The following is a 25,587-nucleotide window of genomic DNA, read 5'->3' as shown; positions in this document are numbered from 1 at the left end:
ACAGGATCGTAAGGTTAACTGACATGCAAGAACGGTCGTTCTCACAATTCACAAGAATCAAGCTCGACTCCTCAAGAAAGATGGCCTATAATTCTTTTTGTGGTGGAGCTATCGTTGAGTGTTCACTATGAAGGTATGGCCGTTGCACCCGCCACGTCTTTCTTGTAATATTGTGTAAAGTCATGCTGTAAGAGATCCTTGACGGCCTGCTCCGACAATGGAAAACATTAGCACAGATGGAGACCGATCAGGGATAAGGTGGGAGGGACGCAGAAACCCACCAGTTGCATGTTCTTGGAAAACTCCTTATCGCTCTCGCCCTTCAGACAGAGCTGGAAAAAAGGATCGTTCTCCATCGCCTTCTCCGGATCTTGTCTGTTCAACCGGGTAAAGTTCTCCGAGGACATAGGGTTGATGACCTTGTCATAGATCTCTCGCCGGACGCGGTCGTATTGGTCTAGAATGCTGTCATCCGCGAGGCCCTGGTGGATGCCGAGCAAGCAGTCGTAGAGCCCGCCGATGTCTGCTATACCTCCTGTCAGGCCGAGGCCGCCGCTAGAATCATTCGTCAGTTTATACAAATAGTTATATTCGCCCAACTCAGAGGCAGTAGACGCTTACAATGGATTACACAGATGAGCGGCGTCAGCGGCGAGAAGGATTCGTCCTACACGGAGTGATTTGGCACACCTTTGGTGGATCTTGTACGGGCTGAAGTTGACAATCTTGTACTGATCCGGCTCCGGGTGGCCGGGGAGAAAGGTTTTGAACTTGTCGGGCTGTCGTTCGATCATCTGCTCCCTCGTCAACCCTGGCAGCTCGCCATAGGTGACGCGCCACATTGCCTCCTTGCCCTGGTGAGGAGATATACGTGCTGCCATAAAGTAATGTTCGGGATGGACGATAAAATTCGCGTCTGTCCAGCCAAACTGGTCAAAGTCGTAGTATGTCTGCAATTTCTAGATGTTAGCCAGGCGAGTCTGGCCCGAAAGAACCCTTTACAGTTTGAAAAAAAGGAGAGAACAACACGTACGTTTGTAGCAACGATCTGTTCGTCCCAGGTAAATCCTGGAAACTCAAAGTCCTCGAAAAGTCGCCTTCGAACAATGCTGTTTGCTCCGTCGCAGCCCACGAGGTAGTCGGCGGTGATATGCTTGGTCCCACCAGGAGTCTCGGCCTCGACCCAGGCGGAGTCGGCATCCTGTCCTATACTCGTGACATCGTGTGACCATAAGATCTGTACGTTGGGAAGTTTCTGGACGTGCTTCAACAGCAATGGTCCCAGTCGGTCCAAAGGATAACAAACCATCCTGTAGGGGTAATCGTCTGGAATCACTCCTTTGGCCACGAGACCTGTCAACCTCGTCCCGTCGAGTTTCCGCCAGCTGACACCGTTGGGGACGAAACCCCCTTCGTACATTTCGTCAAGCACTCCGGCTCTGGCGAGCTCATAAATTGCAGGAGCAGCATAGTGAGTCGCTCTAGGCTGCTTGTCGAGCTCCGTCGATTTCTCGACCAAGGTCACATCAACGCCCTTTTTGGCGAGCATCAGAGCTAGTAAGAGTCCGGAGGGACCTGATCCGACGATGAGAAGCTGCAGTATATGGGTTAGCCTTGCCTTATTTGCCAGTGAACATCTAGATGGCCCTACCTTCATTCTTTGTCGGTTGTCTGGCTTGGGTGCAGTAAGTACAACTTGGGGCCGAGGTAAATGTGATCAAGACCACGACCCTCGGAATTCCATTTTGTATATATCTCAAGACGGGCCCATAGCATATTCGATGGCGTGAGGTCCCGTAATCTCGTCCTCGACGCTGTAAGCAGAGGCGTGACTTTCATCTGGTCGGAGTTGACACACCCCCGCAAAACCAGGTAACCCCTTACCCCACATACGCAGGAAAGGGGCCTAGGATTTCCCCCACATACCTTGGGTATTGGTAAGAACATCGATGTATATGCGAATTGCTGGCAAACGTGATGAGACAGTAGCTGGACTTTTTGGCACTGGACCCGGCAGCGCTTATAATGACGACAGTATTGCTGATTGTGAAAATCACAGTGGGCTGCACTTCCTCTGTGTTGCTTGAATATGCGACGGCTGACGCAACAGTGTCTTCGGCATCAAGGAGGTTGAAAGCGTCGTGGGTGTTTGGATCTGTCGCCGTTGTTAGCTTGCATTGCTAGTGACTAGACTCCGTCTCTCGCAGCCTATGTTTCATGTATCTAGGTGTTTATCAGAGACTCCCCCAACCCTACAGTCTTTGCCAAACCCACGTGAGAGGCTACTCGTTCGCGACGACATTCTCCTTTCCCAACTGGCCCTGGAGCTCATTGATGGAGGCAGTAAACAACGGCGGCGTGATACCCTCCGAGATCACAGGTAGCCGAATGCGATTGCTTGTTGTTTCTTTGGCGAGGTTTTGACAGACTGACCTCTTCGCTCTACGAACTTTCTCCAACAGGCGTTTCGGGATTCAATTTCTCTCGAGCAGAGTTAGAGGTCAGGAGCGGGCAATATTGTAGCCTTTCCCAGTCTCTTGTTAGGGATCAAGCCTGCCATTTTGTCTTCTTTGTCCAGAAGAGATATCCCTGATCAGGATTCAAACAGAAGACGAGGTCGCATCTTCAAAGCAAAGCAACAGTACTACATTCTCACAATATTGGCACCTAGACTCAAAATACAACGACCATTCCCACCGAGGTGAATCCCAAGTGCCACAGGTCAAGTTTCATGGGTATGTGGGAAAAAGCGAGGGCTGCTCTTGTATGTGGAGAAACTCTGAGACTCCTTAATCCTTCAGCCACGGGCCCTCAGTCTTCAGGAGCTGGATTTTCTGGGGGCGGATCAGCGCCTCCCCGGAGTTCGTTTGATGGGCTACTGACGCCCGTGGAGAGCCCATGCTACCACCGGTCGCCAGACTGCCAGCGCCTTATTCGTGGTCGCCATCGACGGCCAGTAGCCCAGCCGATAGCTAAGCGGGGGTGGAGATGCTTTCAGCCGCCTCAACAACCACCCGCATCTGACTCTCCCTCCTCAGCCGGTTCAGTAAAGAGAAAATCGAGAAAGGATTGGAAAGCTAGAGCCTGTGCGCGCTACGTACTTGGAGAAAGCAGTTCATCACGCCAATAATTGAGCGTTGCCGGCACAGGCACCTCAGTACCACGCTGGGGAGACTGCTCCGTCAATCACCCTGCGACAGCCCGGAACTCGTCGGTCCGTCAACCCCCTGGTCCCGGAAGTGAGAGTCTTCTTGGCTCTACCCCGAAGAATTCGAGCAATCACACCCCGAATCCTCTTTGATCACTGTACTAGACTCTGATGCTACCGACGTCAGTCCGCTGTATGAAAATCACTGCTCTACTATCTCGAAGCTCTTTGCTTGCTGCGCCCGCTTGCTCCTCACCTATAGCGATTGCTAGGTTGCTGATGCTTTCTGAACAACAAGGAGCGCAGCAGCCAAATGCTGCCCTGGCGAAAAGCCTCACTTCAAAGTACCGCTGCGATCATTGCAAGGTAGCCTTTAGCCGCTCGGGACATCTGAAACGCCATCAAGCCATGCACAGCAGGGAAAAGGCATACCCGTGTCCATTTTGCGGAAAGAAGTTTGGGCGGAGGTGAGTGAGACTGATTCTGTCTGCTGCAACATTTACACCTCATATACGCCGAGGACGCTGATAAAATTCTGCAGCGATGTTCTTCGCCGTCACTACCAGAGTTGCAAATCAGTGCAAAACGCTGACAAGTCGACGGTTGAGGTCTCTCGCGGTATCAACCGAGCTTGTAGCTCCTGTAGGCACTCCAAACTCAAGTGTTCCGGTGGCCATCCCTGTGAGCGGTGTCGCAATATCGGTCAGAGCGAGCTCTGCCATATCGCATATCGAAAATCCAGACTTCTGAGCGTTCCCGACCGTTTGAATACCCCATCAACCGCCATGTCTCAGCTGGGGCAATATGTTGTGAGCCCGGGACAAGCCCAGAACGATCACCAGTCACAGAACCTCTCCCCACGTCAGGAGCTAGATACCACCATACCTCCTGTGAACTGGGAGGCCCCAAATCTTTCTGTTCCGCAGGAGATCCCGGGCCAACTTGGTTGCGATCAGATACAGAGGTCAATCGTCGTTCCGCAGCAGTTACCTCCAGAGCACCTGGCGATCGACGGCCATAACTCCAGCTTATTGACAGATACCTTCAACACTGAAACTACGCTTGACCTCATGGGTGTCGGTACCGACACGTTCTTCAACCTTGATCTGCTGGATTGGGGTATCCTTGACAATTCGTTCGTTGCCCACCGAGATGACAGCGGCACGGTGGTGACCTGTTCGGAAACGTCGAATCAACAAACCATATCGCCAGAAGCGACTGCGAGCCCCTACGATTTCGGAGACAATGCAGCACGGTTCGTTACGCCCATGAATCTGCCATCTGGCATGAGTTTGATGCAAATATCACCACTGGAAGCCCATTGTTCCCTAATTATACAGTACCTCAGAGAGGCTAGTCAAGGCTCGCGGCGGTGGGATCACTGGTTCAGCATGGACAACATGTCCCGCTTCCTACGCTCATACTTCGAGTCCTTTCATCAACATACCCCGCTGCTACACTTGCCATTCTGGAACATTTCAATCACCAGTACGAGACTCATCCTTGCCATGACTCTGATAGGTGCGGTATACTCCGGCGACCTCAAGGCCAACAGCTCTGATGCCAGGAGGCTCTGTCACATGGCCCAGGCTTTTGCGTGGAGCAGTGATCCTTGTCTACAGGCCGGAGGTCCCGCCCAGCTTGATACCATCCATTCCGTTTATATCGTCACTCTGCTGGAAGCATTCTATCTCCCTTTCAAACGGTGTCGTGCACCTGTTGATACGAAACGGCTCGTGAATGAGGCTAGAAATACGGGAGTTTTCGTCGACGTCCAGCCTGGCATCGACCCCTGGAAAATGAAATGGGAAGATTGGTCTGCTCAAGAATGTCGGATCAGGTGAGCCCTACTATTTTCCCCTTGACCATGGCCGTGACCTCCTCCCCTTTTAAGCTAAGCAACTCTTTCGCTGATCACTCTGTCAGGACTGCGTTTATATTGTATCTCTTTGATGCTATTCGAGCGATCATGTTCGACCAGCGTCCAGAACTCCACTCGTACGAACTTCGACTACCTCTGCCCTGTGACGAAAACATTTTTGCAGCCAGTACCGAAGACGAGTGGCAAGCTCTGTACGTCAAAGCGCACAATGTGACCCGGATGGAGTTCCCAGCGATCTTGTCTCTCTTTTTGTGCCACTCATCCATGGATTTGCCGCTCGACTTCAGCGTCATGGGGGCCTTTATCGTGCTCCATGGTAAGTCCAAACTCGACTATGACATTGGTGAGACCTTGCTCATCATGAACCAGGCATTCTCCTGCACATGTGGGAGCAGAAACTCATCTTCCGACGGAGGGATCCTCGAGAGGTTCAAGATCCAGTCGAAGAAAGGATGAATGAGCATCTTGCAGACGCACAGTCCAAGGTCACCAACAACGCCTTACGGCTGTGGAGGAAGCACTGGGCAAGAACTGTGGATAGCCCTGGGTCGATGACGTCTAAAGGTCTCTACCGTGACAGAGCGTTGGCATATTGGTATCTCGGCAACTTGATGAACCATAATCGACGCGCGAAAGGCCTCGATGTTGCTCCAGTATCAATCAACGGGAATTGGTCCTTGAAGGTTCCTCGCCTGTTGAGGAAGCTGACGACATTGATGGACGACGGTCAGCTGGATGCAAACAGTGACTATGTCATAAGCGCAGCGGGAGAGAATTTGGACCGTCAACTGGGAGATATCCAGGAGATGTCGGATGAAAACATTGAAGACGAGGAGATGGACACGATTATATTGGGATGCATGATGCGTAAAGAACGCCAGTCAAGGCACTAAAAGCGGATCCCTCGGAAAAACAACACATGTTTTAATTATCGGACATTGATAACGCAAGGCTGGAAGGCGGTTGTGGGACTTTGCTTCTAGGACTTCGCCACTAATTTCCAGCGTGCCATAGGACACTTGTGTCAAGGGAATCCCCCTACAGGCAGCCTGGTTTTGGCAAATTCCAGCAAGTTGTCGTCCAGAAGCGACATCAATACCTCGTCCTTCCCAGCCAACATCCATGAACTGTCGTGTGCCAGGGCTATGTGGGCGCCATAGTCCACTTCAAGTGACTTGAGCCTCTTCACTGTCCGTCTGGCGGCTTCTAGATCTTCGTGAAGGCTTTCGATGTGCCCACACGCGTTGACCCAGGTTTTGAAATCGGCAGTGCCGTCTATGAGAGCCCTATTGCCTGGTGTGAGCTAGGTGGGCAAGCGTTCACTCTCTGTGGGGGTTTAAGATCCTTACTTCGAGTGGCAGCAGTCACTGCCCATGATCACCCATTCACCATTGGAGAGCCTCGCAGCAGCAGCCAAATTCCCCACCATGTGCCCAGGTGCCTGAAGAATCCAGAGACTCCTATCACCAAAAAAGTCGAGAGCCTTCTCAAACGGTCCAAACGGCTGCCAATTGCCCCTCAGCTCTTCCGCATTCTCCGAAGCCCACTCGGGATGGAAGAAATTGGCATCCCATTTACCTTTGATGTCGTAGGTTTCATCATGAAACTGGCCCGGCGAGCAGTGTTCAAAAGTCCCCGGGCCAAAGTACCCTGTTGCATTGGGAAACATCCCTTTGATGGGCCGACAATGATCCCAGTGAGCGTGACTGTCTTTCGTCAGTCTGCCGCTGGGGATCGATGAATAGATGAACCGATCTTCACATACCTGAAAAGAACGGTGTCTACCTTGTCAGGGTCGAGACCTCTCTTCTTGAGTTGGTCCGGAAGAGTTACGCTCGCTGATACCGGCTGCAGAACCTCCAGATTATGCTTGATACTCCACGTGGTGTATTCGGACGGGTTCTGGGTTAATTGCATAATTAGTTTTGTGTCTGACGATAAGCCCAGGGTTCACCTTTCGCTCACTGCGCTGAGACCAACGTCCCAAATCACATGCCGTCCGCTGGGTCTGTGGTGTATATAGAAAACCCAGGAGTGGCATCGAAATGGAGATGAGGCTGCGTCGGCATGTACCACGGCATAGTTTGCTGTAAAGCTCCCACCATCGAGCAATTGTACCTCGACTGATCCGGAACTCTTCGGTAGGGCAGGGAGATCCTGAGAAGGCTCCATTATACTTGTCGCTGGGCAGCGCAGTTGCTATGAGTAAAAGAAATGTTAGTCGTGTTCCACTGCCCAGCACGGTCAACGGAGTATAACGCACACGTCGTTGTACCAGATTATATCAAGGCTACCGGATATAGAACCTTCGGCTTCGAGATTGACTACCGCATCCCACTGCCCACACTACCTTTCGTGCAGCTTAGAGTGCTTCTGATGGACGCCGAGGCCGAGGATTTACTTACTGACGCGTGCAGTATAGAGGGAACAACTGTTGAGACCTACAAGTGGCTGATCCTCCCTACTGGGTTTCATGATCTGCCACCAAGTGGCGAGGCGTCGGGCCTGTGTCGATAAACCCCAGATTCGCCCACCTGTGCAAGGGGGAACGTGGGGGAGGGCATGTTGCCCGGTCGGGAAAATCCACATCCGAACCCCGTCCTCAATTTGAACGCGCATCAGTTGGCAAAGTCTGGCTATATAACTTTATACCATCAGGAGAATGGCTCGCGAGAAATCGACAGCGACCTATAATCCTTTCATGAGGTTTCAAAAGCATAACACGATCTTGATTTTTTAGTGACGGAGCTCCAGATTTTACCAAAATGGCCACCGCAACCATGACAGCCACACATACAACGGACCGGTTCACCACCATGGAATACATCCGGCCCGACTCAAAGATTAACAGGAGATATATGGCAGCCGGTAGTGAGGTGAACACTGGGAAATACGAGACGAAAAAGGTCCTGGTCCACGATATACGCCCGGAGAAGGACAAATACACCCTTGAAACAACGGGCTATCAGCTGGTTAGCCATGAGTCCGGAGTACGTTGATCATGTCTTCCTGTGACCTGGGGGAAATTAAGGGCTGACAAAGACGCGGTAGGTCAAAGATTGGTCTAATATGGAGGAGCTCAACACCACCTACACAGACGAAATCCGTGAGCTGACCAAGAGTTTGACCGGCGCCGACGAGGTCATTGTATTTGCCCCTGTCCGACGCACCACGCACGACAAAGATCCAAACAAGACTGACTCTGCATGGAATGATCAACCTCCCGCGTCCGACGTCCATGTCGACTACACTCCAATCCGCGCGGAATGCCTAGCCGCCGACTTCGCGAAGAAGAACAGATTGGACATCAACGACTACAAGCGGTACAAACTGATCAACCTCTGGCGTGCTACTAGTCCCGGTCCGCAGAATTGGCCTCTGGCTTTGTGCAGGGGCGACTCCATCAGTGACACCGAAGGGGTCGTCAACCACCTGATATACTGCGACAAGATTCCCGATCTCGACAACCTCCCTGAGGATCTGCCCTACGACCCTATGCACCCTGAGGGCTCTCTTTTCACGTACAACCCAAATCACTACTGGACATATTTTAGCAACATGGCCAAGGATGAAGTGATGCTGTTTACGCTGTACGACTCCAACAAGGAAAGACCGTGGCGGGTGCCTCACTGCGCCTTCCACAACGACGTGGAAGGGACAAAGCCGAGGGAAAGTGTGGAGATCAGAACGGTGTGCTTCTTCAAGTAGAGTTTTAGGCAATTGATCTGGTATCTTATTGTCCCTCGGCCTCGCATTTCCTGTGGTACGTCTGGTTCTGGTCTTCGAAGACATTCCACATCTCTGATTCGGCATCCTTTCTATAACATATGGAGCATTCGACTCTCTCAGGGTAGGATGCGCCACAAACGAGAGCAGCCGTGCTTCAAAACTTTCGCCTTTTTCTTCTATTGTGTAACGTTCGTGCAATAACGCAGACTGAATGTTCCGGCCGCCAGATGGCAGCCTTCAGAACTTGCCGAGCATCTGGGGTTACCGCCATTACATAGTGTGGGCAAATTTGGAGATGTCTCATCAGGAAGTTGTTGAGAAGGACTGGCTAACATTTCTGACTTGGGGGATCGAGGACAGCCTTGCACGCATGAGTACAATGCGTTGCTTCGCTGACTATTCCAGTACGATGGCCTGTTCCAGTGTTCTGATTCAGCAGTTCTTCCTGGGCTTCTGCGAGGTGAGTATTTGTTCTTCAAATGAGACTATTCTTTCAAGCGAACGTATCGATCCCGACGTTGCTCCCTCGTTCGTCATTACCTGCGGTCAGCGGTATACACAGCAGGAGAGTGCCTTCAGGGTCACCATTTTGGTGGTCGTCCAACGGCGCTGTGGCTATGATCGGTCTCCTAGTCAGCTATGATTGCCGTCTCTGTCATTGGAAGCTCCGTCATCTTCTGTACTTCACGCAGCAGTACCAGCATCTTCTCGGTTAGGTACTACCTCAACAGCTTCTACGTCGGGTATGCCAATCTCATCCTCGCCTCCCTGGCCGCCAATGCCTCGGGGCACACCGAGAAGTCGGCGACTAACTCCATGGTGTTTGTGGCATACTGCGCAGGGAACATCGTGAGTTCTCCCCTCTTCAAGGCACAGTGCCACTACCGCTCTTCTTTCGTGAGTATCATCATCTGCCAGGTCTATGCAATCCTCGCCGGACAGGCAGTCCGCAATGCACACAGAGATACGATACACAGACCGCAGAAGACAGGACAACCATTTACAGGTCTAGCAGACAACAACAACAACAACAACAACAACAACTTCTGCTACTCGTTCTGAGTGGCGATCCAAGTAGTCATGACCGATATTGAATCTGAGTCACGAAACTTTGCGATGGTCGTGTGCTACGAGTCGATTGTCTTCCCCATTCAGTGACAACGGTGGAGATTGAGTTCATATTATCTTGAGCTATGAGCGGCAGAGAGCTACAACATTTCACCCTCAGGAAAGATGACTGTTGGTTTCGGGCAGCGGCTCGTGCGTTGAAAAGTGCTTCCAGCTGGTTGTATAATTGTCAAACGTGGTTGTAAATAGATCGACCCAAGGAAGTCTGTATTGCACATTTCCTTCAATCGAGAGTGAGAAGTCGTTCGCGTCATTTATTATCTACTCGTCCTTGATATCGTTTATACGCAGCCAAATGCTCGATCCATCCTTATCCACGCACCTTGGATCCTGCGCTGCCTCCTTCCAGATCGCGATCGCCGTATCTGCCATCCTTGGTTCAATCCCCACCTGCCTCGCAGCTTCGGCTCCCAACCCGACGTCCTTGATCATCATCTGCGTCTTGAACCCCAGCTTCCAGTTATTGCTGCTTGGTGCATGGGAGACCACTCCAGGCACTGGACAGACGTGGTCACCCATGAAACTCTGTCCACTGGAGTTCTGAATGACTTCATGAAGAATATGTGGGTCAACGCCACAGCGGACGCCCATAGCGAAGGCTTCAACGATGAGCAGGAGGAACGAACAGGACAAATAATTGTTGGCAATCTTTGCTGCAAGGGCGACGCCCAGTTTTCCACACCAGAAGAACTTCGCTGGTGAACCCATCATGGAGAGGACCTCGTGAATTCTCTCGTGCCCAGACGAACCTTTTGCGGCACCGATCATGAATGAAAGTGTCCCTGCTCCGGCAACTATGACGCCACCCTATAGATTGAAGCCAGTCAGTACTTTGGGTGAACACAATTACTGTCAGAAGGAGAGCATGACACACCGAGACGGGAGTATCGACATAAGTTCCATATCCACCTTCTTTCAACTTCTCGCCGATCTCCTTCGATTTCGCAGACTCAATGGTACTGCACTCCAGAATCAATCTCTCCGGTTCCTTTCCAGCTCCAATCAAGCCGGAGGTTTCATCCAGGTACACTTGTCGAACATTATCAGCCGTCGGGACGATCGAGATGACCACCTTTGCGTCGGCTGCTCCCTCCTTGACAGATTTGACGGCCTTAATGGGACCAAGGGCACCATATTCAGCCACGAACCGCTCCAGTGTCGGGACATACACATCATAGATGTAGAGCGTTGAAGTGCTCGGTATTCTTTTACGAATGTTACTGGCCATAGGATACCCAATTGCGCCCAATCCTACGCAACAATCGGCATCAGCGCCACGGTCGTCAAACGTAGAGAGCTTCCTTACCAACGAAAAGATAATTATCACTCATCTTGGCTGCTTACTACGTCTTGCTTATAGTGTGACAGAGTGAGCTTTCGCTTCAAGGCACTTTGCAGACGGTGTGAATGAATACATTAAAGATCAAGCACATGAGTTGGATGTATGCAAATACGTCTTGCTCCAATAATGGTTTCTCGCGCTAGCAATCCCCCACATTGCCTCGCGGGTGGAGGGATCAAGTTTGTGAGAACGAAGCCACGATCCGAAGTATCTAATTGTCGGATTGGTGGGATAAGCCCTGCTACACACCACGCGACAATACATCTTCTAATCTCGTCGATTGGATGAGATTTCAGAATGTCAACAAGCACTCCGTCTATTCATGGTCACTCATGTCACCATTCGCGGTCACTTCGTATCCTTTCTTTGCCCCCAGGCTCTCGTAGAACTCAATCACAACATCAAGACAAGCATCGGCGGCTTCAACATAAATCTCATGTCCTGGAGCATTAATCGACACAAGCTTTGATCCTTCAATCTGGGACGATATGAATCGGGACTCCTCCATGGGAACAGCTGCACTGTTCGTGGGAGCCAGAATCAACGTTGGGCACTTGACCTTCTTGAGATATGGTCGAGCCGTCAATGTGGTGAGGAAGATCACATAGCCCGCAAGACCTTCCGCAGGTATAGCCTCCGCCTGCTTGTACCACCAGTTCAGGTAGTCTTTCCCTAGCTGGACTGGTAGCGTACCAGGACGTTTTGCCATCTCCTCACCCCAGCCACGAGGACCAAGCTCGATCACTGCCTCCGGCCATGACCGTCGACCAACGCAGAAAAGGTCAATGGCGGCTGGTGGCAGCATTGATGGGGACGACATTGTAACAAGAGAAGTGATTCGGTTTGGGTATCTTGCGGCGAATATCATTCCAATCTCTCCAGAGGTAGCTTCGGCCAGAAAGTGGACTTTCTGAACTCCTAGCTGGTCGAGGAAGTCCACGATTTCGTCGACAATGGTTTCATCCGTATACTTGTATCCGTTCTCGTATTCATTTTTGGTCTGATCGCTCCAAGGCGCCAGTCGCTTGGGGTATGAGGACCGTCCGTGGCCTCTGGCATCACGTCTTATCACAACGTAGTTCCTCGAAAGCCGAGGAACGAAATGGTAGAAGAACTCGCTCGTGTGTGCGCAGCCGTGTTGGATCAGAATCACTTGTTTTTGGGATAGTGGCACCCAAGGATCCGTAAAGTTATCGAGATGGTAGAAGGACGTCTGACCATTTGGATGGGTAATGTAGCAGCCGGGATCTGGGTCTCCTGGCTTTCGATAATGCGGTGACCAAGCCATGACGGTTCACTACGCAGTGACAAGAGGATTCCTCTACGGGCGGGAGGCCCTTCGAGTTCTAATGCCGTGTCGATAGACTTATGCTTGTCAACCTCTTACGGTGAACCCCACGAATGCTAAGAAGGCGCGTTTGGCAAGAGTCCAGAGGCCTTCCAATCTCTATGGAAAGTACTATCTAAGGCCGAAGGCACTCACATTCAATTCTGGCCATTGTCTACGTCTGCACAAAATATGGTAAAAGGGGGAAGAGAATGGGAAGCTGGAGGCGGAGGTGGGGTAGTAGTCGAGAAGTGAGCTGTGGCGTATGTGTGTGGAGTGTGGGGAAAGTGGCGTTGGTCTCCAGCTTCGGCTTTTCACCACATTTTCGCCACATGTTCAGCACTGAAGGAACCCGAGAGACCATCTGGGGAAGTGAGTGGAAGACACCTGACTGGTCCAATGGCTGTGGTCTGGGGTGCGGGTTGAAGTAATCATCTCGATGACTTTTTGCAAGATGGAACCAAACACTGGTGAATCTTCGAGAGTTGCCGCAAATGGTCTCGATCAATCACAAGGAATGTTAGACGTGGTCCGAAAGGCTTAGTCGCCAACGTCAGGGCCGAGTCTACAAGAAAGAATAGCTGAGTGTTTACAGGTAGTACTCCCTCTTTGCCCATCCCATGCGGGTGGATGCATTTCCTGTCGACAATCCTCCTGAAGATCTCCGGCGAAGGCTCGCCTTAGGGACGTCGATTAAACGGCATCCTGTATAGTACCCCTAAGAGATCTATCTAGTCGGATTCAGGAGAAGCCTTCTCTAGGCACTACGATTTTTATATAAACGATTAGGTATGGCCTAAGACTATGTACAGATAGATAGACTAGTTCATGATCTTGCTCAAGCGCTGTTTGTTCAGCGTTTCCCCATACTCGCTTCAGTCTTTAAAGGACCACCTGTTAATCCTGGCCCTAAAAATCGCCTCCAGCGAAGCACAGCCACGGAGGTAAAGCTGGTCTATCATTGGCGCCCGGTAACTTGTCTCTTCCGACACCGGGACCATCCCACCTGTTGTGGGCGCGGGGACTTTGCCGCGGCTTTGCCTTTCACGTTTCGTGGCTGGGAGAGCTGCCCTCTGATAGTTCCTCAGACCTTATCGACTACCCATTTGACAATCAACGAGTCAATCCCATACACGCACAGCTCCAACACGTGAATGTCTGTTGTGAAAGCCCACGAAGATGGCTGTGGACGTGCAACCGCGAGACAAATCTGCATCAGCAGGGGCTCCTTCTAAGAAGTCATACGTGTGTTCTGTGTGCTCCAGGGCGTTTTCTCGAAACGAGCACTGTATCAGACACCATCGCCGCCGTGAGTGTGACCATCTTCAAAGCCCATCGCAAGAGATTGACTTCTATGGGAAAGACACACAGGAGAAGCCATTCCCGTGCCCATATTGTCGTCGACGCTATGGTCGCCGGTATGTCTATTACACACGACCTGATGATTGGTCGTCACAGTCGTCATCCATAGATCCCAAATAGTTTGATTCTTGCTAATCTGCCCTGGTGAAGTGATCTGCTAGTAAGACATAAAAGGACTATCCATGCGGCAGAAGAATCATTGATTCAGGCTCCGAGTTCACGCCTATCCGGGGGTGCAGGAGACACAAGCCGCAAAAAGGACCTATGTATTGTGTCGATACTTTCAATTGCATATTGGCAAGTACACTGACAGAATCGCAGCTGTCACGGCAGCCTCAACTGCGAACACAGAAGCCATTACTTTTCCACCTCTACCATATAGCAGTGCTTCCCGTGAAAATGCGCCGCAAGAGTCTGCCAACCCTCTTGAATTACAACGATTGTCCCTTGCTGTCGGCCCACAGACCCTGGTCTCAGGAATTTCTGACACTTGGTGCGATTCACTGAGGCCCGCGGACAACAGCTCACCGAGGAGCATCTCTGATCAGTTGACGATGCAATCCACGTCTGTGCTTCGCCCTGCTGAATCGCAGACAATCGATAGTTGCATACGGCTCCCAACCTTACCACGACCACAACAATCCAATCAACTCCTCGATTCCATCTGTTTGGACGGTACAAACATGAGAGACACCTTCGATACCACTGATGAGATTTGCTTTGATCTTTTTGACCCATTGATGGGGCTAGATGCAGATCAATTTCTCGTTTCCGCTGAGCTTCTACCGGAGCATGCCGTGGACTTCGGATCAAATCTTCCTTCGGAGAGCTCCTCCCTCGCCCGAGGTCGTGACTGGCCATCACAAGCAGCCTCTACCCGAGAACGACCTCCGCCAGACGTTCACTCGAATCGTACTGAGCTTTCTGGTCCGACCGTCACTGATGCTGTTCGGTCGATTATGCTTAAAGACCTTTCAATTCGCTTCAGCTCTGAGAGCTCAAAACTATACATTCCTAGCACCACGTCGCTAGACAAGTGCATTAAGGCGTACCTCAACGCATTTCACATCCATCTCCCCCTATTTCATATTCCATCACTCGATCTCGAAAAGACTCCGGCCCCTCTGATCCTGGCAATCTGTTCCATTGGCGCACTCTACAGACTGGAACGAAGGGTGGCGGCTTCTCTCTACAGGACTGCCGAGCAGGCCCTTTCCGTTGAAGATAACGAGTTGTTACACCTCATCGGTCACTCCAGATTCCTGGAAGACTGCGTCAATCCGACTACAACTTCGCAGGCTGAATCTCTCCACCCGCTGTGGCTCAGCCAGACCCGTCTTCTTCTTACCTTCTTTGCAACGTTCACGGGTTCGCCGGCGGTTGTAAGGACTGCAGTGGAGAGAGTCGGTTGGCTAACCAATGTAAGCTCGATCGTGACAAGTGTCAGCGGTCATGCACTAATCGATGAATCAGGACTACCGAGCAAGGTTGAAGCTTGTCAAGGTTGGCGATGCAAGAAGTCGTCTAACTTCTTGGTCAGCCTGGGTCGAGCGAGAGAAAACAAAGCGGTGAGTTCGTAAGCAAGGTGCTGGCATGGAGCAAACACTTGCTGAGGCGCATAGCCTACTTTGTGGTATTTTCGTCTTCACCAATCTTCTCACTATCACTTATGGCCTACCTGCTGCTTTCAACGTTGTTCAGGACGTAGATATCGAGATGCCTAGTGACGAGATTCGTTGGAATGCCTCTAGCGAGTCTGGGTGGCGGAAAGCTATTGGCAGCAAGGACATTGGTCAATCCATGACCATCCGCGGTGCAGTATCATTGCTGGTTTCCGGCGAGACATTGACAAGATTTCCTGACGAGTGGCGCAGCTGGTCGCCTTTTGCCACGCTGGTTACAATGCATGCAGTTGCCGTTCAAATCTGGCACCGCAGTCAGGGCACCATCCTGTGGGCCGACAATGCTGTCACTGACGTGGAGGGCATGGACAACCCACTAACGGCGAGGTTGCAGACCGAGGCCGCATTAGCGAGATGTCGACAGATGTTGTTGCAAAGTCGGAATGAACATGAATTCGCCTGGAGCGAGGCTGAGGGCCCATTCCTGTTCAACTGTTTTGCCATCCTACGAGTCTCGTACTGTCGCTCATGTACCAGCCTCTCATCGATCGATCCGACCTTGCTGCTGAAAGGTGATGCCACCGAGGTAATGGATATCCTACGAAGCCACGTCACCAAACCTCAGCGCCGAGACGACCTCACCACCAACGCCGTGGCTCGAGCCTTGGACGGATTCCTCGTTCCAGTCCGCGCCGGTACGCTTCTGATCCGCAAGACTGCAGCTCTGACATGGAGCATAGAACACGTGTTGGCTTCTTGGGACAGTTGTATGTTGGTCTCCAGCTATTCCCCTTCGTTGCGCTGAGATTTGGCCAGCTCTTTTGGTCACCAAGTGGGTGCACGCGATGGATATGCGTCAAAAGCGAGATGATCCTTTGAATTCATCCGAGAGGCGCCTCATCCAGAGGTTGAAGGAACTTCTCGCGGAGGCAGATGTTCTGGTCTCATCAGAAACATCACTGGCAGCAGAGCTTGCTCGTTGGCGCGCCACCTTCTACACGGATACCTGGGTTTGGAGTGGTAAGTTGCATCAAATCGAACCATCAATCCCTAAAAGGTCTACCCGAATATGATCTTTCTAACACACAATCCCTCCTGCAGTATGTCCCCGCATGGGATGGGTACTTCTTCAATTGGCAAACGTGTATGAAGAAGCAAGCTGCGCGTGATACTTAAGCAATGGGCAGCAGAGCCGGGAACGACCAAGAATAATAAGCCGCGTAGTTATGATCGAGGGGGTTGTATCTCGTCATTGTTTCAGCATTGCATACGATGGAGTGGGAGTGTCATCAGAGAGATCTCCAGTGGCACTCCAATGACGACCCTTTTTCGTAGGGTTCTCCAGCTCGTCAACAATTGCAATGGCCATATCGGCAGCTGAAACACCAAGCAGCCGCCCTTCTAGATTTGTGGGATCGCTCTCATCTCCTTTCAAGGGGAGCCTGTCGAACCAAACCCTGCATTGACCAGTCCTTTTTCCAGGCCGATACAGTGCACTGGGCGACACAAATGTCCAGTCAAAGGACGTGTTGCCGTCGAAAAACATGAAACTCGTCCGGCACGCCGTCACAAATATCTTCGCACTGTCGGATTTGCTGACATAGTCTTCGTATTCATCGATGGTACGTTGAGTGGTAGCTGAGGCTCGACCCTCCTTCTCCTCGCGGCGTGCATTCCTGTAAGATCGCAGATCAGCACCCATTGGACCAAGGCGCTCTTCCATGTAGACGGTATGTGCTTCGCTATCGGCGATGCCTCTGCGATAGGCGATCCAGAAATCGTTGCTTTCCACCGCACACATGTGTCCGCGATTCGGTAGGTACAGACTTCCACAGCCACCCACCATCACGAAGTAGCCAACTTTGGCTGACCGCGCTGCAAGTACAATCTTCCTGGTGAGCTCGAGGAAAGGGCCTGTTGTGATCGCTATCAGCACGGCTCTGCCCATGTTTCTCAGGGTGACGCACTGTATTGGAGAGCTTCATGACCTGCGGAATGGGGGCCGTATTCGTTGACGAGCACATCCAGACCGGTAAACAGTGCAGCAATGTTTTCGATGGTGGCGGTTTCCAGATTCACCGATCGAGTCTCGTAACGAGGATGACGGCCCAGCTTCTCGGGATGTCGAGATATACCTACGACAGTATGCCCGCGTTCAATCAATTCGACGCACACATGTGAGCCGCCGAATCCTGCTGGGCCAATCACTCCGACTTTCAATGGAGTCTTCCCGTGACTCGCCATGCTGAGTTGTCTTCGACAGTCAGATACGCCGAGTGGTTTTTCAAGAATCTATCTCAAGATCTGAGAAATATTCACGTGTGTTTGGATGATGCCTCGGGGTTGTTCCAGCGATGTTTCCCCAGAGCCAGGAAATGTGGCGAGGCTGTGGATATGCCCGGGATATACAATGTGGGGGAATGTGCCCAAGACCCGAGGAAGACAATTCGTGGTTGTTTGTCAACGGCCAATAGCCGACTACGATGAGCAGTTACACCAAAGGGCGTTACTGTTAATCTGGGGTCTGATTCTGGAATCCCCCAGCTTGTCGACCACTCCACGGGGAAGTAGCGGTTTGACTGCGTCCTCGGCGATACATCCAACAGATTTAAAAGTACAGCTGTGGAGGTATTGGTGCGATATTCTGGCAAAAATAGGGATCGCTTACCATAGTCTCTATTAGGCATTCATAATATCGCAAGCTCTATCACCCTATCACCCGCCCTGACAGAACCTCGAACTTCTCACATACGCAGGCTATGGAGTCCCTTGCTGACCAGAGTCTCAGGCTCGAGAAAGAAAAGCAAGAGATCCTTGTTGAAAATGCCGAGAACATCGAGCATACCCTGGCTGCTGTTCTGAGCAACAAGCAACAGCGCCGCTTGAAATTCAAGGTCGATTTGCACGTTGTGACTATGATCTCCATCATCCTCGCAGTATCAGTCATCGATCGAATTAACATTGGCTCGGCTAAGGTTCTCGGGATGGACGACGACATCGAGGTCTCCAAAGGCGCTCGCTACTCTGTCTGCCTGCTCATCTTCTTCCTAGGCTACTTCCTTGCCGAGATCCCTTCCAACATGATGCTTGTCAAGGTCGGGGCAGATGATTGGCTATCTTTCTTGACCTTTGGGTTCGGTCTCTGCGTTATGTGCATGGGATTCGTACCAAATTGGCAAATACTTGCCTTCCTGCGCTTTGTGCTCGGCTTGCTTGAAGGAGGCATATTCCCGGCATGCCTCTTCCTTCTGAGCTCCTGGTACCGCGGTACCGGCTCCATCGCCGACTATCGTGCTTTTATGCCGTGTCGACCATGGCGTCAGCCTTTGGTGGCCTCCTAGCTTCCGGGATCAACGACATGTCTGGTGATCGAAACATGCTCGGCTGCAATGGGTCTTTATTGCGCGAACGCTCTTGTACCACCGTTGCCCTTACAAAAACTTGTTCTGACACGTTCATAGATCGAGGGCGCTGCGACCATGGTCATTGATCTAGGGTCTTACTTCTTCATCTCCGATTTTCCTGACAAGGCCAAAGTCCTTAAGCCTCACGAGCGACAACATGTTCAGGATGAACTAAGGGAAGACATGGGCAACGCCACCACCGAGTCGCTTTGATGGGGCCTCTTCAAGAAACATTGCAAGGATTGGTTCTTGTGGGCCAGCACACTTACATACGCGTGCGTGGTGGTCCCGACGTACGGACTTGGCTTCTTCACCCCTACTATTCTCACTGTTAGTCTCGTTCTAATTCTTTTCAACCTCATCGGCAACGGCTCCTTACTGATAGATTCTTAGGGTTTAGGCTACAGAGGCGTCCAAGCCACGTTGCATTCAGCACCACTGTACGCCGCAGCCGTGGGAATGCTGCTCCTTTCTTCTTACCTGGGTGACAAGCTGAAGGTCCGCGGGCCGTTAACCATCATCCAGGATGCCATGACTTTGGCTGGAATGCTACGTAAGTTTGTCGCGTAATACATTGATCGTATCATTTTTCACTGACTCAAGTCGCTCTACAGTCGTGCGACCTCTCTACAGCAGTGAAGTGCGCTATCTAGGCATTTTCCTTGCGGTGATGGGTGTCATGGGCAACCAAATTACCATTCTCACATTCGCCCAGAACAACATCGTCGGCAGCTTAAAGCGTCTGCTTTTCTCCGCCTTAAATATTGGTGGTGGAGCAATCTCCGGTATTATTGGCAACACCATTTTCCGATCTCAGGATGCACCATTTTATGCTCCTGGGCTGTACAGTGTCGTCACCCTGCAAGTGCTGATGATAGTTCTTACGTTCGGTAGCATAGCCGCGTTCGCGTGTAAGAGTCGTCAGGCCGACCGCGAGAACAAGATCATCCACGGAATCGAAGGTTGGAGATACACCTTGTGAATAAAGTGGACGTACAGATGGATCTCTGGGAGAGGTTCAGGTCTTTTGCGGAACATATCAAGCTGTCGACGAAGGATGTATTGACATTAGTCGATCAAAACAAACGATGAAAGTACTATATAATGCCGAGTGATGGCCCGACCGGAAGTCCAGCACGATTTTTAGCCAGGATGTCCGACTACTTATTCAATCCCAGGAACCATTTGTCTCCATGGAAAGTCAATTCCATCAGCTCACAATCTCGACCCTGTCCGGACGAGCTTAGTGTTATGCGAAACTGCATGCCCCTCGGAGCGAGAGTCAAGGTCGCCTTCGCCCAACTCCCATCCCTTTTCACGATACTTTTTGGGCCAAATACCTGATTTTCCGGGTGCAAGGATCCCATTAGGATCCAACGTGTCCTTGAGCATTTCCTGGAACCTCATCATCGAGCTATTGTTCCAGTTATAGACTCCAGCCACTTGGTCTTGCAGAAGTAAATGAGTTCGGTATTCGCCGAAGCCCTCCGCTGCGGCGTCCTTGATCATACCTCTCATGCATCTGTATGCATTAGCCTTGGAGACGGGATCTGCGCGGTTATAGACCATATTGATGATGAAGTACATCTCTCGCAAGCCCACGCAGGCAGCTGGGAAGCAGTCTAAATCACACGCGTCGTGCCACTTTTTCGCGATCTGAAAGATGGTTACCCCGTTTGTCTCAATGCCTCCAATAACAACGACTAACTTACCTTGTACAGTTTGAGAGCATCTTCTCCTCTTGGTGCAGAAACCGGGCTGAAGAATAGATGAGATCCGTTGGGCTTGTGGAGGTTAGTACACCGTAAAAGCTGTAGAAGAGAGGACATCCAGCTCCAGGCATACCTCCCAGTTCAGCCACTTCAATTCCTCAAACTCAGGCACTCCACTTGAAATCCTCTCACGGGTGAAGAAATAATGATCATCAGGCAGCGAATCTCGAGGAATCCAACGAGCACCAGGCACCTTCTCGAACGCCTCTCTGACTACCTTCAACTTCTGTGCTCGAACTTCCTTTGGCCTATAAAATGTGTTGTGAGTAAAGAACGGCGTTCCATCCTCGAACAGTCAGGGAGAGGCGTTGACTCACCCATATGTCGTTCCATAATACACCCAGCTACAGTCTCCACAAGGCAACGTCGAGGCGATCTTGCGGATAGTCTTCAGTGGGACGGGACCTTTGCCCTGGTAAACTTCCGATCGTGGTCTGCCCAGTAATGTCACCTCCTGAGCAACGTGCTTCAACTGGGCGACATTCTCGAGGATGTTGCGAATTCTCAGAGGTCGAACAACCTCGATCTGTATTTGTCAGTTTGCTAGTCCAGTTTTCCTGTTGGGGAGTCTCTTTACAATACAGGCAAGGTCATCTTCTTCTTTGAAAGTACACATCTATCAGCGACTAAATCAGCATCCATTTCGCTTCATGGCACAAGGCTGCCTTGAAGTGTACTTACAAATCCCTCGGCTCCGCCAGGACTCGGCATGAGTGTCATACCGATTTTCGTGACGATGCCAAAATTGGACTGCGTGAAGATGCCACTTTTCACGTTTAGTATTGAAAACTCGACACTGTTGAGAAGACTGCTCGTACTCCGCGTATGGCCCAAAGCCGTATGGGAAAACTTGCCAGGTATTGTTCCCCGGTAAGGCTCCCATTCCTGTCCGTATAACCTCACCCATCGGCAGCACAACTTCCATTCCAGAGTGTGCACCAAAATGGTCCCCATAAGGCGTGTATCCAACGCCGCGATCGATAGTGTTCCCTAGTACAGAACCACCCCCAAGGTCGGGGACGTCGATCCAGAGGTGGTTATAGCCTCGCTTTTGAATCTCTTCGTACAGAGCGTAGAATGAGACTCCAGGCTCAACCAGGCACGTGCAAGTGTCTGGATCAATATCCAAGATCTTATTCATTCTTTTGCCCAGGTCAACGATAATCGAGCCCTTCACGCGGGCTGCTGCACCACCGTATCCCACTATTCAAGTGTCGCAGTCAGTGTAAAGCTTCGGGGTAAGGTCTCTCTACGAACAGACTTACAGTTTCGACCCATTGAAATTGGGTAGATGGGGATTTCGTACTCATTGGCCCATTTAACAACATGGACGACCTCCTCAGTGGAGCCAGGGTACACAGTCCCGGAAGACACGAGTTCGTCTTGCTCGACAATGTGGAATGCATCGTGGGTATTTGGGTCTGATCAAATTGGTCAATATGTTCATGTATAAATGGGATCCACATGTGCCATACGCTCCAGGTACCTGAGCAAATCAGTGTTATTGCACAGTCGCTTACCGAAGCAGGATCAAAGATACTAACCAGCCGTCCACCAAAGCCCCTGTGTTCAATTCAACGTTGACTGCGCCGATCTGGGATTGAATAGATTCTATTGCCTTATTGAAGCGAATTCTTGGGTAGCCTTTAGGGATAACAGGCAGCTCGATGCTAGCAGCCCTTTGCTGGGCTACATCAGTGGTAAGGGCGGCATACGTCTGTTGCTTGACTTTGGTTGCTTTCTCCAACAGACGCTCAGGTATACCGGAATACTTCTGATCCAATGTTGGTGGCTTGGGCACAGAAGACATGGTGGCTTTTCTATGAGGCCACGACCTGGTCAGGCAAGAGGAGTGCGAGGTCGGTGCTAAAGAATGAAACAGCGCCTTAAGCCGCGTTTATAGTATGCTGCTCAGTGGTGATGGCGGAGTGAGTCTGTGACAAGAGTCATGAGACTTTGATGGCCTCAATCTGGAGCCCGCCACTGTAGGTCGGCAAATCCCACATATTGTCACGGTGGTATTCTCCATCAGATGGACTCCACCTAGCCTGTGTCTACCTTACGTTGGCGGCTATCTTGCCCAAGCCTTCCCCACGTCAAACTGCTGACTAGTAAAGTGGCATGGTGTGGACATCCTGGAAGAATCTGTCTGAATGCTGGACCATCCCTATCCAGAGAGCAACCAGCTCTCTGCTGTCTAGAGGCACGGAGGTGCCAAGGCGCTATCCTACATACTCGCAAAGGTAGGTGCAGGGTAGGCAGGAGTGCTACACATGGCACCTTATATCCTTCACAAAGCGCGGACCAGAAACGAAAATGTATCAGAGGCCTATATCCGCGTAATAGTATTGCTTATTCTTATCTCTAGATTAAGTTGGCGAGACTGTCCTCCTATAACTAGGAGGTGCGGTTTGATTCTCACTGAGCCGCTTTACTTGCCCACTGCTCACCTACGGCTTTCCAGGTGATCTCGCCTATCAGCCTTTCTTGTTCTATAGCCTGGTCTCGCTGGTTTGGTTCAGCCTCACCAGCCCCTCCTGGACACAGGTAGCCAGCAAGACACCACATTTCGACCAGATCCTTTGGACCGCCACGCCCCGTTCATGTCCCGCCCAGGGGCTCTCTAGGTCGACCAACATCCACTCATCTGCACGAACGGCCTTGGGGTTGTGGAAGTAAATCGTGTGGCTGAGCGAGACCATCATCTGAACCCGCCCACCGGCTTCGAGTTGGCCGCCCACTGGATTCTCCATGACGTCGCCGGCCACAACGCCCCCTTCACAATCACTTGGCGCCTTGCCACCGATACTTCGGCCATGGCTCTTGTCCGACGTCGTCTTGGTGCCTCGCTGGTTGGCAAAGGGGGTGAGCCCGTGCACTCGTACAATCGTGTCGATGAAGTAGTTGTCCGACATATAAGCGAGCGCAACGAGATGTGATGGGCACTTCCTTATCTCGTGGGATTCGCTCGAATGTTCGGGTGGAGCCTTTTCCTGCCGTGTATGGGGCCTGCGACCGTGGCCTGGATCGACAGCACGCATCCACAGGCGCATTTTGCGTGACGAGGGCGTGGCTCCGGGAGTGACGGTGCAGCGCGTGGTCTCGAACAGTTGGACCTCGCTGCCTGGAGATGTAGGATAGGTTGCCACTCCCGCAGGCGGAGGCGACACCTCTGTCGGCAAGCAGGTTCCATGTTGGAGGACCAGCCTCGCGCCGCTTCCCGCCTGGTCTTTCACGAAGGACAGAGAAGCCGTGAACACAGGGCGCCCCTGCTGCCGCGCCTGGACCGTCCTGGTTATGAAGCTTTGGCCGTCCCTGACTCGCTCGACGTGGTAGAGTATCGGCCTCTGCGAATCGACCGCGAGCAGGAAGTAGCAGTGCATACTATGTGCCGTGAACGTGGACGGTACCGTGGCCTGCGCGGCGGCCAGGGACTGTGCAACGGGGAGTCCACCGAAGACTCCTCGGGCCCAGGGAGCTTGCCAATGTTGATGTGCATTGGTGAAAATGTCAGATCTATCGACATCTAAGCGGGTGAGCTCGAGCATCTGCTCGATCGGTAAGCGAGAGGGAACTGTGTCCGTAACTTTATCCAGGGCCATGGTGTAACTAGGACGTAAAAGCCAACGCGCCAGACGGAGGAAATGAGTGCGCCCTGCCAGACCAGTTGTTCGCAGATAGGAAATAGGTATGTACTTTGTAACACCGGGGATGCAGTGACTTCAGAACCAGTCGAGAATGGAAGACCAAAAACCGCTACCAACAGAAGGGCTTTGGTTCAAAGAGCCCAATCATCAGAGTCATCACAAGGTCCGAGGCACGATTGGCTCCAGATAGAGCATCCTACCAGATCAAACGGGTTTGGGTTAATGTTGTGGAAACGTCTCGGTGCCGAATCTCAACCGCTTGGGACGAAGGACAGCCCCCATCGTCGACGGCACTCGGTACTGCTTTTGAGCACTAGCAAGACTACCCACATAGACTAAAGCGGCTCTTTAGAATGGAATTCAAGAGATTATACAAGATCGTGATTTGTTAAAGCGCGATGGAGCCGAGACGTCGCACTACCACGGGACTATACTGCCGACGTTCTGAGAGGCTTATACCATTTCCTCGATCCAGAAACTGTAATCCACCAAGCAATTGCAGTGACCAAAACCTTGCATTAATATTCAAACATGCTGCAAGCGTTGTAGCCTGTGGATCCGTGATCCAGGCTACCATACTTGCTCTCTGTCCGGCTATTGGATCATCAAGCACCCACAGATATTTCTTTGGCGACCGAGGTCGAGACTTCCTTGGATCGAGGCTCAGTCTCAGTTTCATTGCCGATAGCGTCTCCATCCTCGGTTTCGATCCCCTCGAGCGTGATGACCGTAGTCTCTTTCATCCAAAACATGATGATGGGCAGGAGGAACGGAGGACCGATAGCCATAGTCTGCGCAATCGATAGTCAGTGACGTTCCTGATCGTGGTGAGGCGATGCCAAGCGACGTACAAACCAGCTGCTCCCAAACATGAATCTCGTGCTGAGGTGATGATAGTCCATCGTGTACGCCACGATCTGGCATGCAGAAGACCAGAACGTTAACATGGAGACAAAGACCGACAGCTTGCGGCGTTAGTGACAATCTCGAAGGCTTTCATCCGTCTCAAAAGGGATGTGCTCACAACTTTGACGTCGTTGGATAGGGCCCCGAAGAACCACGAAAGGTAAGTGATGTAGCTGCCGTCCATGTAGCCGTACATGACGAACAAAAAGGCCTTGGCCCCATAGCCGTGCGAGTAAACGTCCAGCTTCTCGGCTTCGGTCAGATCAGGCTTTGTTTCGATCATGGCGAAATATCCCCCGAGCCAGACCGCGTTGACGA

General features: G+C 51.6%; 7 protein-coding genes across 7 annotated transcripts; 4 read left to right on the top strand and 3 right to left on the bottom strand.

Moving 5' to 3' along the window:
• Window positions 1–125: 125 nt before the first annotated feature.
• Window positions 126–1,657, bottom strand: PV07_00925 (uncharacterized protein; the record flags this gene model as incomplete). Its single annotated transcript, XM_016387417.1, has 5 exons — window positions 126–206; window positions 282–555; window positions 622–950; window positions 1,034–1,594; window positions 1,652–1,657. The coding sequence occupies 5 exons, from the start codon at window positions 1,655–1,657 to the stop codon at window positions 126–128; spliced, it is 1,251 nt and encodes a 416-aa protein (XP_016254345.1).
• Window positions 1,658–3,933: 2,276 nt separating this feature from the next.
• On the top strand, window positions 3,934–5,923 carry PV07_00924 (uncharacterized protein; the record flags this gene model as incomplete). Its single annotated transcript, XM_016387416.1, has 3 exons — window positions 3,934–4,988; window positions 5,075–5,346; window positions 5,400–5,923. 3 exons carry the CDS (start codon window positions 3,934–3,936, stop codon window positions 5,921–5,923), a joined length of 1,851 nt encoding a protein of 616 aa, XP_016254344.1.
• Window positions 5,924–9,398: 3,475 nt separating this feature from the next.
• PV07_00923 (uncharacterized protein) lies at window positions 9,399–9,821 on the top strand (the record flags this gene model as incomplete). Its single annotated transcript, XM_016387415.1, has 1 exon — window positions 9,399–9,821. One exon carries the CDS (start codon window positions 9,399–9,401, stop codon window positions 9,819–9,821), a length of 423 nt encoding a protein of 140 aa, XP_016254343.1.
• Window positions 9,822–10,148: 327 nt separating this feature from the next.
• PV07_00922 (uncharacterized protein) lies at window positions 10,149–11,218 on the bottom strand (the record flags this gene model as incomplete). Its single annotated transcript, XM_016387414.1, has 3 exons — window positions 10,149–10,694; window positions 10,762–11,138; window positions 11,194–11,218. The coding sequence occupies 3 exons, from the start codon at window positions 11,216–11,218 to the stop codon at window positions 10,149–10,151; spliced, it is 948 nt and encodes a 315-aa protein (XP_016254342.1).
• Window positions 11,219–14,601: 3,383 nt separating this feature from the next.
• On the top strand, window positions 14,602–16,709 carry PV07_00921 (uncharacterized protein; the record flags this gene model as incomplete). Its single annotated transcript, XM_016387413.1, has 5 exons — window positions 14,602–15,339; window positions 15,392–15,486; window positions 15,541–16,307; window positions 16,357–16,560; window positions 16,642–16,709. The coding sequence occupies 5 exons, from the start codon at window positions 14,602–14,604 to the stop codon at window positions 16,707–16,709; spliced, it is 1,872 nt and encodes a 623-aa protein (XP_016254341.1).
• Window positions 16,710–18,299: 1,590 nt separating this feature from the next.
• Window positions 18,300–19,926, top strand: PV07_00920 (uncharacterized protein; the record flags this gene model as incomplete). The annotated part of the gene is made up of 5 exons (XM_016387412.1): window positions 18,300–18,869; window positions 19,002–19,147; window positions 19,205–19,274; window positions 19,338–19,497; window positions 19,559–19,926. 5 exons carry the CDS (start codon window positions 18,300–18,302, stop codon window positions 19,924–19,926), a joined length of 1,314 nt encoding a protein of 437 aa, XP_016254340.1.
• A 3,282-nt stretch (window positions 19,927–23,208) lies between these two features.
• On the bottom strand, window positions 23,209–24,318 carry PV07_00919 (acyl-CoA thioesterase II; the record flags this gene model as incomplete). Its single annotated transcript, XM_016387411.1, has 1 exon — window positions 23,209–24,318. The coding sequence occupies one exon, from the start codon at window positions 24,316–24,318 to the stop codon at window positions 23,209–23,211; it is 1,110 nt and encodes a 369-aa protein (XP_016254339.1).
• Between the last annotated feature and the right edge of the window lie 1,269 nt (window positions 24,319–25,587).

Source organism: Cladophialophora immunda (assembly GCF_000835495.1).
Source record: "Cladophialophora immunda strain CBS 83496 unplaced genomic scaffold supercont1.1, whole genome shotgun sequence".
In the NCBI taxonomy this organism is placed as follows: Eukaryota; Fungi; Ascomycota; class Eurotiomycetes; order Chaetothyriales; family Herpotrichiellaceae; genus Cladophialophora; species Cladophialophora immunda.
Note: the sequence above shows the minus strand (reverse complement) of the source record. Positions and strands in the feature narration are given on the sequence as shown.